This window comes from Falco punctatus, assembly GCF_963210335.1.
Source record: "Falco punctatus genome assembly, chromosome: 19".
Classification (NCBI taxonomy): domain Eukaryota; kingdom Metazoa; phylum Chordata; class Aves; order Falconiformes; family Falconidae; genus Falco; species Falco punctatus.
The window spans coordinates 2966747-2980181 of NC_137599.1; the positions used below are offsets into that span (position 1 = coordinate 2966747).

The 13435-nt window shown below is 42.0% G+C and overlaps 1 protein-coding gene and 1 long non-coding RNA gene across 2 annotated transcripts in view; one reads left to right on the forward strand and one right to left on the reverse strand.

Annotated features, from left to right (window-relative positions):
- The window catches only part of LOC308055377, a 110673-nt gene that overhangs the window by 69684 nt on the left and 27554 nt on the right, over positions 1–13435 (forward strand). The gene's annotated exons all lie outside the window — the stretch shown is intronic.
- On the reverse strand, positions 130–11702 carry LOC308055368 (keratin, type I cytoskeletal 19-like; the record flags this gene model as incomplete). Its single annotated transcript, XM_080369251.1, has 7 exons — positions 130–8283; positions 8847–9073; positions 9169–9294; positions 9657–9818; positions 10011–10167; positions 10317–10399; positions 11208–11702. The coding sequence occupies 7 exons, from the start codon at positions 11700–11702 to the stop codon at positions 8016–8018; spliced, it is 1518 nt and encodes a 505-aa protein (XP_080225377.1). The 3' UTR covers positions 130–8015.

The window sequence follows — 13435 nt, forward strand, 5'->3', positions numbered from 1 at the left end:
ACCTGCCGGGCAGGTAACTGTTCCAAGTCCTGTGAATAAGTGAAATAATAGTATCAGAAAGTTACAGTCTGCCTCCAGACAAAAAGAAAGCTACAGAAGAACAATTATTTTATTGTTTAATATTTAAGTCCATAGTTAGAGCATAAAGAATGTAAGTCCATGTGCTTTTCTTTACTGAGCAGAAATGCAAGAAGCTTAAAGGAGAACAATTACCAGTGTACTCTGATTTGTCTCCTGCTGCAAGGAGAGAGGGACATCCTTCCCTCCAGCTACTCCTTCATCATTCCCTAGACTCTCATGTCAGCACCTCAAAGCAGTGTATTTTGGGGTTTTGCAAAATAAAACACACGTTTATGATGCTGCATAATATTTTATGATCCAGTTCATGAAAATTGGGGTCTAGAAGGCTTCTGCATTCCCTCTGAAACCCCTTGAGTCAAAGCAGCAATCATCATATATTATACTGTTAGAATATTGATCATATACTACAAGCAGGTTAGGTTTGCTTCAACATATGGGGAGCAATTTCCGCAAGAATGACATTCAATTCTTCATGGCAGTTTGGAAGTACATCTGAAAGTGTCGAGAGAGGAAAAGCTTGGGAGACACTGTCAAATGGAGTTACTGTTAAATCTTATTTAAATATATCCATAAGTGTCTAGTGTCAAACCAGTCCCAAATGCATCATTTTTACTAAAACTGTATTCTAAGTTTCCAGAAAGGTTTTGTTTTTCTTTTAACTTTCCACCTCTCTTTTATCTCAATGGCTGCATGTTTGTCTTTGTGGGGACTCCCTTAAGGTGATAACATGTACTTAAATGCTTGGAAAAGCTTTTAGTATGGCAAAGTATTTGCTCAAGAAAGAAGGTGCTTTTATCATTCTGCATAGGTCTTTTTTCCTCCCATGACAATAAACATAATTTATTGTAGGGTCAGCCTTTCCCTGAAGGAAACGTAAGGAAACTTCAAAGAAAGGAATTTCCTTTATCTGCAGCTTATCTGAGGGTAAGGGAGACACATTTATTGAAGTGGAGTCATCCAGCAGACTGGTGGAAACAGTCCACGCCCAAGCTCCTGGCTGAGACCTGGTTCTGCTTTACCTTTATCTACTCTGCTTTACTAGTCACTACTGCTTCATAAAATTCTTCATATTGTCTCAGGGTATTTTTATTAATTGTCCTATGAAGCATTTTTTATTGCCCTTGAGTTACACTGGCATATACTTCACTCTTCTAACATCCTGCTAAATTCGGTTTTAGGGCTTGCTAACACAGTTACAATCAAAGGAACTCTGTGAACATTTTAACCTACTTTATTGGTACCTGTGATTCCATGGATGCTTCTGTGGATAAATGAGCAAAGTTAGGTTATTATTCTGAATTTACCTTACAAATCTTTAAGTGTTTGTCCCTTCTGATAATTCTTCCTTTCTACCTCTGCTTCCATCAGGTAAAATGTGCTTCTTGACTCTTGTATGCACATTTCCATCTTCATCTCTTCTTTTGCTCATCAAAACTTTGGCTGCCCCACCCTACTGACCATGTTGTATGCCCTCTTAAAATCACAGCTTTTTATATTTTTCTCTCCTGTTGAAGATCATAGGCATGAAATGTTTGCATCTCTTTAACTCAAACACAAAATTTTCTATTTTTTCTTTAAACTTCCTTGTGGGAAAAACCAGTGACAACAAGAACTGATTTGCAGCTGGTACTAACATAACTGTGTTGAATGTCTGCCTAAGATAAAACTCTTAGCTTTCTTGCTTGTATATCCCATCATTACTCTTTTTTTTCTTGTTTTTAATTCTCACAAACCTTGCATTGCCATATATTCACTGAACGTGCCAACAGATTCAAAGACAAGAATGTTTATGTGCTGAAAAGGCAGGTCCTAGCACATGCACGCACAGCTGTTAACAGTTTAAAAAGAGGGTTGGTAGGAGCAGAGAAGAACACTGTTAACTTTCTCAAAATTACTATTTTTGCAAGTGGAGAGAATGTGATTTGGGGAAGAGAAATACATGTGGGTGCCCTGGTTTCTGCACTGAAAGAGATGAGAAATAAGATCATGTAAAGGTTCAGTTTCAAAAGAAATTATGAGAGTAAGATGCAGACAACTCATTGTTGTCCAGGGATCTAGTTCTTTCATGGCAGAAAAGAAACGATGGTTCAGTGATCTGAGCTGAATTTGAAAGATATGGATTTCTTTTCAGCAACAGGCTAACAGGCTTCTTTAGTGAGATTGGGATGTTAATCTAATTTCTCAGTGTTTGCCATTTATATAATATTTGAATAGATTAATATGAGAAAAATACATAAAAGATTGTGAACTGAAACACTTAAATAACGAGGAGCAATGCCAATACTTGGCAAACACTTGAAACTGGAGGTGGTGCATACTTTTGGAAATACCTCATTATTGTTTCTGTTTCCTAGGGAAACATAGCTTTAAACTTTTGACTTCTCTATCATTCCAGAACTATAATGATAATGCAAATCAGGGAGTAAAGTACCTGAGACAGGAAAATAAAATAGATTTTCTTACAGCAGCATTTAAAAGTTGTGAAGAAAGGAGCAGTTGGACACCAAGCCCTGACGAGTGAAAGACAAGTCACTGATTAGATATTTTTACACTTCCTGTAACCTGTTATCTGGTTAGTAAATCTCAGCAAGGTATGATGGGGTTGGAAACTATTATTAAGACTCAGACATCTAACTGATGAGAGGATGTGTTCCAAAAGTCAGGTTTCTGCAGGCAGCAGTAATAAGCAACTTCGAAGCCACTGCCAAAACCAAATAGACTAAACCTGTCCCAGGCTTCAGAGGAAGCAAGTACGTTTTGAACGCTTGCCATGTCAGCTGCAGCTCTGCAATGATTCCCACTGAAGGAGGAGGCCTGGAGCTGTTTGGAGGGCATTTTCCCATAGGCCACTTGGAAAATTCCTACTAAAAAAAATTTCCCAGATATTTGGTAGAAACACAGAGTAGATGGATCTCCTAGCACAGAAGAGAGATGGGCTATTTCATTCTGTTCTTACCTGTAAAACATTTGGAGATCATACATGTATTTGTATTATGTATATTTATGTGGTTATATATTTGTATTTATAGAGCTATAATATATATACAGAATATTTTATATATGTAGAAATATATATATTATATTTATTTTGCTGATTTTTTAAGAATATATCCTGATCATAGTGACATGCCACGACTTCCAGTAAGGGGTGGAGATTTTACTGTGCAAACATTAAACACACCTTCTGGATCAAATTAGAAAACAAGGAGCTCTCTTTGTACCAGGCTAATAAGTCCCATCAACTGGATTTGGGCTTTCCTGGTCCCACAGGTGGCTTCATACTGGTTTTAGCTTGAGATAAATCCTCAAAGTCTCCAGATCTCTCTTATCCTCAGTGAGAAAATCAGACTCTGTATTGCTCTACAAGGGCAAGTCCCGTAGCCACTAGTTGGAAGAGCTACTGCTAGGGAGATGTTTTTAAAGCAGCTTGTTCTCATAGCAACTATCAGCTTGTGGGAAAACACGTTCTGCAGCCCTGGGTTTGTCTCCCCGGAATGACTGCACATCTTAGGGAGAGGAAAGGGTATTTCTAATTCCTCTTAAACAGTTTGCTCCATTTTCAAAAAGAAGTAGCTTATAGGCAAATTTTACAGCATTTGTGTGTATCAGGTAGGTTACCTTCATGGACAGTCCTGGCCATTAGCTGTAGCTGAGCACCAGGGTTTTCCACCAGCCTCTGATGCTTGTGTTCAGCTTTAAGTCTTCTTTTAATTAAACAGTAAGGTCTGCACCGATTGTCTAGGTATTTTGGGCAGCCCACTACCACCAAATCAAGCTGACTGAAGTACTTCCTGATTGCATTTTCAGTCTTTTCTAATGGTTTCGGCTTTAATAATTAATAAAAACTGTAAGATTCTGGTGACATGATTTTTAACAGCACTTCCAACAGAAAGGAATTGTCAGCATTTGTTTAAAATCTTCATGTGCGTGTAATCTCTATGAACTTTTTAGTACTGCCATAATTTTTGACAGTCTGACATCGGGTTTTAGGAAAGAACTGAACTAAGATTAGAAATGTTGTAAGAAAATCTTGATTAATAAGGCCGTACATGCCTTTGATCCACAGTCACACTCCTGCTGCCAGGGCTGGTTAAGCATGGGAATGCATGCCAATGGAAAGGTGTTCCCTGCAGCCAGGCTTTGCAATGCCTCTCTGAGCGTGGGCTCCTAAATAGTGGGTTATTAGGAGTAATTGCAGTGTGCATAAACTTCTCTTTAGGCAGTACTAAAGAAGTTGATGAAAGTCAGCTACAGTGCGCCTGAAATTGCACGTTCACTGTTATCAACCATGAGAGAGCATTTGCCCTTAACATCTGTCATAGTGTGAGAATATTTAAAGAAATTCAGAAATTTGTTGGGATCACCCCTCCAAAATGTTATGTAGTGCATGAAACAACAGAAATATATTATTTGGAATACAGAAAGAATGGATTTTCCTACAATAATTTTTGTACTTGCTTAATTTGACTGCTACGATTTTTCATTATTATGGTAGGCTGGTAAATGTGCAAAATATCATAGAAGTCGCTTCCTTTCATCTGATTTTTTATCAGAGGCACAGTGAATCACAGATTTTCTTTTTTCATTACTTGAGACAATGGTGGGGGCCAAGAGGGACGTCTACCTTGCAAAAGGCAGACTGAAGCAGAGGGGCCTGGCTGGGCTGGCTGCAGCCGCTGCCTCAGTGATACCATTTCCCTGTAGCCAAGAGTGCAGGAGACTGGAAGGAGCATGCACAAAGCTGCAAGACTTAGAAGCAATGGGCTGTTGTACCTGTCCCTTCCTACCTGACAGCTGTCTTCGGAAGTGAAAACATTTGCTGCCGGTCTAGATCCTGCAGGTAGATGATAGTCCTGATCCAGCATGAAGCCAATCAGAGAATTCAGTCCACAAATTTCTGGCTCTTGTTTTGGTTTCTTTTTTTCCCCAGCTATTTCCCCCTCCCATCTTTATTTAACCGCCTGAAAATGTTAACTTATGCAAGTGGAGATGATTCATTTCCAGAACTAAGGAACCCAAACACACCCAAAGATTACAATGCACAATGCCTTTGGTTGTCTTTGAAAGCAGTAACAGTGCACCACGTCGGTATCGCTGCAGTCCCCCCTACAGGCCTGTTTTTTAAGCACAGCACCATTTAATTGAACCTTGTTCTTAATAAAATCCTTCTCTTCACTTTGTAATACCAGACTCCCTGTCTGTCTGTGGCAGCCACTGTTGCTACTAAATGAGTTGAAACCAGAGACAAAACAACTTCAATGCTAATTAAATGCATACAAGAACAATCCAGGAGGTTTTGACTCAATCTGAATTTTCTGATTTCATATGGAATTACCTCAAAACTTTCAGGAAGAATTACATGAAACCATTACATCCTCTCTTTCTCTTCCCTGTCCTTCGTAATGAATTAATTTCTAACCTTTTTACTGTCTGTCTATTAACTTGGTTTATTACCCTCTCTGGTATCACCATGTTACCCCTGTGAAAAATGTATTGATTTTATTATTATTTAGGCTGTTCTTTCCTTGGCCTAACTGTTTCCCAGGTCTGAGGCTTGGATTTATTTTTAAGAGTATATTGAACAGTCTCTTGTCACAAATCCTATTATATATTTTCTGAATTTGCCACTAGAGGATGCTGTGTGATCCGACACACTGCACGGACTGGCGCTGCATTGTCAGCTTCCAAGAAAGCCTGGCCCTTGTACCAAAGGTGGGACATGTTTCTGTGTGTGGTTAGCCAAAGGAACAGAGCTGTACCGAGCCACGAAAGGGCAGAGTACAATATTCCCTTGTATCGACACTGCAAATGTAGACAGATTTCAGCTCACCCCATCTTGTTTTGATGGGCTTTGATGTTATGATGGGCAAATTATGCTCTGGTAAGTCCTGCCTAATAACTCCATCTGGCAAAGTCAAAGGAAAGCCCGGGGTGGATGCACTCGGCTCAGCTCAGCTCAGCTCAGCGGTGGATGCACCCTCGGTTCATCACCCTTACAATGCTCTGCAGGCACTGAGGGAAGCATACCCAGCATGGAGGTTTCTCCCCTTTCCCACTTGAGAGAGACAGCAGAAGGGAAGCAGGACACTCAGTACTGTTCCTGACAGACAGCCTAGAACACAGCTGGCTTCTTTCTGGGATCAGAAACATTCTATTTGAACTGTGCTCAAATAAAGTATTTCACCCTAAAGACCATTATAGGTGGCTAATGCTGAGATTTAGACTTTATTTTTTGAGGTAGTCAACACTGGTTGATATGAGGAGTGGAGCATAAGGCAGAACATGAGTCCCTGTTAGCTTGTAGGGGAGCATGAGAGTCCTGTTGTGACTAAAGGGAGAGGTATTTTTGCTTTGACGTTACAAATCTTTGTTTTCTAGGGAAATAATTTCTCTGACTCATCTCTTTTTCTGCTGTGCTGGGAATTTGGCTTTGGATTGTAACACATAGACAGTTTGGTGCCTTTTTAAATAATACACTGTTATCCAAAAAAAGATATTTTACCTGACCTGTATCTGTTTGCAAGCTAAAGTGCAAATACAAAGCTATTTGATAGAATAAAAGATGTTAGTGATTTATGTGCTGTCCAGAGAACAATGAAGGCTTGTGAGACCCACCCCGATTTATTACAGGTTGGCAGCTGAATCACTCACTTGATATGTGGTAGACCCTGTTCAGCTGCTTTCTCAGCCCACTGCAAATCAAAGGCTGAAATACAGATTTGTAAGTTTTAAATGAGTGAGATATTTCACTAGTTTTTCTTCCTTGGTCAAGGCCAAATAATGTGAAGCAGTTCTAGTAAGAAAGATTGAACCTTGCCAGCACCCCACCATCCTCCACCCATCTGTCCAGAACACTGTACAGCCATGGAGCGAGGAACGCTGTCTTATGAAATAAGAGAACTCAATTCCTTCATTTTGAACCATCAGACAAAAGACCTGAGCTCAGATCTTCCAACATGTTGGGAGGAATAAGCCTCACAATTGAACTTTGTGTTATAAGGAGAACTTTGCATACTCATCTCTCATTTCCTGATCTAATCCTTTGTTTTTATTGAACAAGACTGGATAAAGCACTCATCTCAGAGTTGGGAGGGGTGGCTGTCTGAATATGATTGATTTCTCGTTCAGTGACCCAAAGGAAAATATTTTTGATTTAGCAGAATTTTCATGAAAAGTTGGTGTTAATTAATCCTGATTGTTTCAGTTCAGCTGCTGAACTGACAAGTTGACTACTTGCACATCCCTTGCGATGTTCACTATGAAAAAGGGTTTCACTCATCCTTTTTCCATCCCTATAGGTGTCACTCTTGAGTTTGATGTGAATGTATTTGTTCATCTCCAATATTTTATCCAGACATCATCAGGTTACGTTAGGATACACAATTTTCTTTAGGGCCATATTACATATTACACCCAACCATAATTTCTCCATGAAGGTATATCTCATTTGTTCCACCTAAATTTAAATATTATATTAATATACCAAATAGATTGTTGGACACACAGTTTTGTTTGCATTGCAGAAAACTGAAGTTTTATTAGAGGAACTGTTATCAGCAGAAAGTAGATCACCAATTGCACTGCAGGGAAGAGTATGTAGGTACAGTGATTCGATAGGAAGAACAGTATGAAAAGGAAAAAGTAGATCATTTTAGGAGAGTCCTAGAAATTGTTCATCTTGACTTCATCAGTTACATTTGTAGAGCCGTCTGTGCATTGGGTAGGCACACAGTGTGTGTGCTGTGTGTATTCTCATGTTGTAGGCTAGGCTGCTCACAAGGCAGCAGGGAGATCAGGGAGACCAACGCATCGGTGGTATCTTAGCACACTCTTGACTGCCCTGTGGAGCAAAAGAAGAAACCGTTATTCTGATGGGGAAATCAAGTCTCTTGCAGCACTAACATTTCAGATGTATACATTATTTAAATGTCCATCTATGTTACCAAAAGTGTGAGAAAGGAGCTTAGCCCATTTCTGTAACTGAAGCTAAGACACCCTGACATTGAGAGATTTGATTGTGAATGGTTTATTTCCTGTTGCAGTGAAACATAAAATATGAAAGGCATGGGGGCAAGGCAAACTAGGATCCTCTTTGGAAGATGCTTCTTACCTGTCTTGTCACAAGATTGACCGTGAGAGTAGGAAGTAGAAGAATAAGAGTGGGAGGATATTCCCCCTCCCTGGAGAGCTCCTTGAGATGTTCTGTGCAAGGAAAGGAGTTTTAATGAAGGCAGTGATAAATACAGAAATACATTCATAAAGAGACATACTGTGACATGATGTGCAGTACATATTACAGCTCAGCTTTTCCTGCACCTTGCCAATATTTCTTTATATTTTTTAATTTCATTCCTTTCAGCTATATTTACCTAGAAAGTTGTAGAAGCAGAAATAACAAAACAAGTATAATTCTTCTACTCTCACATTACAGCTGTGCTTGCTCATCTGCTGACAGAACACAGTATGCTACAGTTTGGTTTTGCATGGTGATTCCTCTTATGGAATTTACTCAGCACAAGCAGGCCAAGTGGAACTGATTAACTGAAAATAGGTCAGTAACTACATGCTATCTGTTTCCCTCTGTGGTTCATGTGCTTATTAAGTTTATGATATATACATTTCAATAAAGATGCTTTGAAAAGGTCTGTTCTGTAAAATTTAGATTTCAAATACAGACTGGTGAAACATTCTACTCTGACTTTGAGTCCCAATAGAAAAAAGATTGTGGTAGACTTTATGCCCTTATTTGCAAATAAAATACATACACAAGGTCTTGCTGTCCCTCCTGCAGCAGTGCCCGGTACTGAGCAATCTCCTGTTCCAGGCGGGTCTTGATGCCCAGGAGCATCTTGTACTCCTGGTTCTGACTCTCCATCTCGCAGCGGATGCTGGCCAGCTCCTCCTCTACAGAGTTAATCTGCGCTTGGATCTGTTGCAGCAGGCAGCCATAGCGAGCTTCGGTTTCTGCCAAGGAGTTTTCCAGAGAGCTTTTCTGGAAGTGGAAAGGCAGGAGTTTAGGACCAGAGCTCTACCCATCCCTGCCCATTCCGAGGAGGGAAGGGCTCTCAGCGGTCCTGCCCCACGTACCGTGCTGAGCTGCGCCTGCAGTTCGATCTCCAGGTTCTGCATTTCACGTCTCAGCTCAGTGAGCTGGTGGCTGCTTGTCTGGATGTCCTGGCTGCTAGAAGCGACCTGCCGATTGACTTCTTCGATCTGCAGGAGTCAAACCCCAAACACAGTTTCTAAGTGAGACGATCCTCTCAGGGAGCAGATTTGCTGACTGAGAGCTAATGTAGCCAGGGAGCCTCTCCCTTCCATCCTGTCCTCATTGAGGACAACCTAGTCATTGCTCTGTAGATCCTGATGTTCCACCCAGCTGTGCGCATCAGACCCGGCCTGCTCCCCCTCTGCCACTGCAGTCTTTCCCCAGCAGCTGTTCCCTTCCCGTTCCCCAAGCCGTGCAAGTGTGGTGCAGGTGAGCAGCCTCCCCCTTTTAGCCAAAGGCATTGCGTGCCCAGTCGAGGGTGCCTGGGTTTTCTCACAGCAGGAACTCCACTTTGTGCATTGCTGCGTACCTTGACTTCATACCACTGCTCAACCTCTCTGCGGTTCTTCTCGATGAGCTGCTCGTATTCGTTCCTCATATCGTTCAGTATCTTTGTCAAGTCTTCTCCAGGGGCAGCATTGACTTCCACGCTCACGTCGCCACCCGTCTGAGACTGCAGCTGTCTCATTTCCTGCAGAGTCCAAAGAGAGAAACAAGGAGCACAGGTCATTTCTTGTGGTGGGGACAGTAGGTAAAGCAGTATCAAGGTACCAACGAATGGTGATCATGTGACTTATAGCTGAACGGACTTGATGTGTAACTTTGGGAACCCTGAAGAATCAAAGCACTATGTCTTGACACACTATTTATCATTGCATTGTACCTCCTCATGGTTTCTCTTAAGAGAAAGCAGTTCATCCTTCAAGGACTCCAGCTCAGATTCCAGTGAAGATCGTGTGCGAGTGAGATCATCCAGGACATTTCTCAAGCCATTAATGTCAGCCTCCACAGTCTGACAGATGACCAGCTCATTCTCATACCTTTTCCAATGAAAAAAGGATTAGTCATTCATTTCATTACAATGCATATGCTTGGTCATACCACTTGGGACAGGGTATCATCACCTGCGTTCATTAACCTGATAAAATTCATGCCATGAAAGATGCAAGGTTCACAGAGAGGTACTCACTTCATTCGGAAGTCATCAGCGGTCATCTTGCTGTTATCAATGTCCAGGAGAAGTTTGTTATTGTCCACAGTGGCAGAAATGATCTGAAAAAGGTGAAGTTGGGGAAGGGTCATTCTGTGTTCAAGGCATCCAGGAGAAGAAGAAAAAAGACGTAAAGCTTTGGTAGGGCATTGCTGTGTGTCTTAGGATTGTTTTCTGCTGTAATGCAGGGGCCACAGAAACTTGTTGAAATGCCATGCCACAAGAACTGGTGTGAGCAAGATTTTGACTTCCCCAAACACACTAATAAAACAATGTGTTATTGGGGGAAAGAATACTGAACATTTATGCAAGGACATATGGGTTTATGCTCTCTGGGTGTGTAAGGAAGTACAGTTTTTGTCCCTGATGCTTTAATTCATCTCATTAATAAGAAACTAATTGTAAGAGAAGGCCTTGGTCCTTCTGTCTGGCCTACGTGGGAGTGTGCAGAGACAAGAGGAGCTGTGATATTGCACTCCGGGTGCTCTGGCTTTGCACTCCATCCAGCTGAGCCGGGTGGGAGCAGAGTGAAGGACTGGAAACCGCAGATGCCTGGTTTGGAGCCACCTGTACAACGTGGGATTGCAGCTACGTGCGCCAGCATGTTTTGGGCCTGCTGGAGCGCTCCTTGGCGCCTTGGGCTGTGCCCTCAGAGCACATCCCTTTCGCTTGTGGGGTGCTGTGGTGTGGGGCTTTGCTTACCCAAGAGGCGGGAGGCGCAGCTCAGCAGGTTTCTGCCTGCGGTGCCACCAGCGAGGCTGACCAGTAGGTCCCTCCCACCCGTTTAGAGCCAGTGCCAGAGAGGACAAATTCCTTGCAAAGGAGAATAGTGCGCGGGAGATGGAGCCACGTTAGCTGGGTCTGTCCTACCTGGTTCTGGAGTTGTTCGATGGTCTGGTAGTAGGAGCTGTAGTCCTTTGAGGCACTGGGAGCTTGTTTCCTGTACCACTCGCGGATGTGGTGCTCGAGCTGAGCATTTTCTTCCTCCAGCCTTCGCACTTTATCCAGGTAAGCAGCCAGGCGGTCATTGAGGTTCTGCATGGTGACCTTCTCATTGCCGCCCAGAAGCATGTCTCCCCCAGCACCAAAGCCTCCTGCAAAGCCACCACCAAAGCCTCCTCCCAGGCCACCACCGAAGCCTCCTCCCAGGCCTCCACCAAAGCCACCAGCAAGGCTGCCAGCGCTCATGCCCCCTCCGTAGCCAGTGCCGCATGCTCCCCCACCATAGCTTCCACCGCCTATCACCGAGGAGGCATATCTCCTGCAGGAGACGGAGGAGCTCCTGCCACTGCCGCCACCACAGGCGCCTCCACCTCCCCCGCTCCTGTAAGAGGTACTAGATGTTCTCTTGATGCTGCAGCTCATGGTGGAAGGAATCAGATATCCAGCCCCCAATGCAAAGCCTGCCACACAGCTTGATTCAGAAAATGAGACTGCAGCCTCTGTCCTCGCTGATGGCTATTTATACCTTGTTGGTGGGTGTCACCTGTAAGGCAGTCCAGCTTCCCATGAAGTTTGCCAGCCTTAGTGCTCATGCCAAAAGTGATGTGCTAAGGGGAATTTCTTTTGGGGCTTGGGACAGCCCTCCCCATAGGTATTGTGTCTGCATGCTGATTCACCTGAAGCATGCACTATAATTTTGGGTGGGTGGCTGTGTGTTAGATTTTGTTTCAGATAACATGTTGCCGGCTACTCAGTGAGTGAGACTCATTGTAATAGTTCTTTGTAGTCATTTTTTTGTCCTGAAAGCAGGTGATGAAAGCACCACCCAGTTACTCTGTTTTAATTTCAAAATTAGAGAAATACAAACTCAGGCACCCTGTGGATGAGCTTTGTTTCATTTTGCCTGCAGAACTGCCAGTAATTGATGCTTTTGAAAACATAATCTTTAAGAATTTCGGTCCTTCTCTTCAAAGAAAACTCATCGTGAGTACTGTCTTATGCTTAGTGGTAAATCTCAGCAGAATAGCCTTTGAAGAAGCAATGATATTTCTGTTTTTACCAAACTCTGGTAGTATCACTTCCAGAAATAATCCTATGTCTTGCAGAGTGGTGGACATGCAATGATGTCATTTTAAAGTTGTGATTTTTTTTTAATTTTGTGCAAATTTCCATTCACCCAAAGAGTATTTACGACTGAAATAGATGTGTAGAAGCTATAAGGCATTACTGACTTTGTCTTGGGAGAGGAGAGCAGAAGGATTCAGCTTTTTATCTTAGCAAAATGGAGGCTAAAATGATTGCCTTGCTCTTGAGGAAGGAGATACCAGGGCTATTTAAAATAAAGGGCAATCCTTCTGTCCACATGGGAAAGGGCATAATCTGGTTTTGAGTGTATTTTGGCTGGAAACTAACAGGAGCTTTTTATCTGTGGGAGGTATAAGGGTCTGGAAGGCTTCCATTGCAGGAGCTTCAGGTGGAAAAGAGAAAAAGGTTTGATATTGTCCTTGATCAATTGATGGTAGGGATTTTATTGTCGTATAGTAGAGATAGCTGTGATGACCCTTTAGATCCCCCTTGCCTTCTATCATTTTGTCTAACACTGCTGAGGTTTTTAATGCTGCTGTACAGTTGCAGCATTTCAGTAAGAGAACAGGATGTGATGAACCCTTCTTTGGAAATGAAACTTTGCCTTTAGATAACTTTTAGAAAACATGAAATTTTAAGCCTGAAACACAAGCGGCCTCTTTACATGAGAGTTAAACTTTGATGGGATTTCATCTCCATTTAGAATTTCAAAATTACTGGTTCATTTCATTGTTGGTTTCTTCATTTATGGTCTTACTTACACACAGCTTGCAGTTGTGGCTGGAGCAACATTTTCTCTCTTAGCCGCAATCCTTATGAGACCCATAAAAGTTACTAATGCGTGTTATGGCTGACTGAAGAATCATGGAAAGACATTTACCCTTTTTTTTGATACCCCTACACACACTTTCTTAGATGTGCTGAAGATAATGTAATACTTTGATCTTCATAATTATAATTGTTCTTTTATTGGTAGCTCTCTAATTATCTGCACGTCAGAACCAGTTGCTTTGCATATGTTATTGAGACTGAGTCATCATTATTAAAAATTAAAAATTATTTTCTCACAG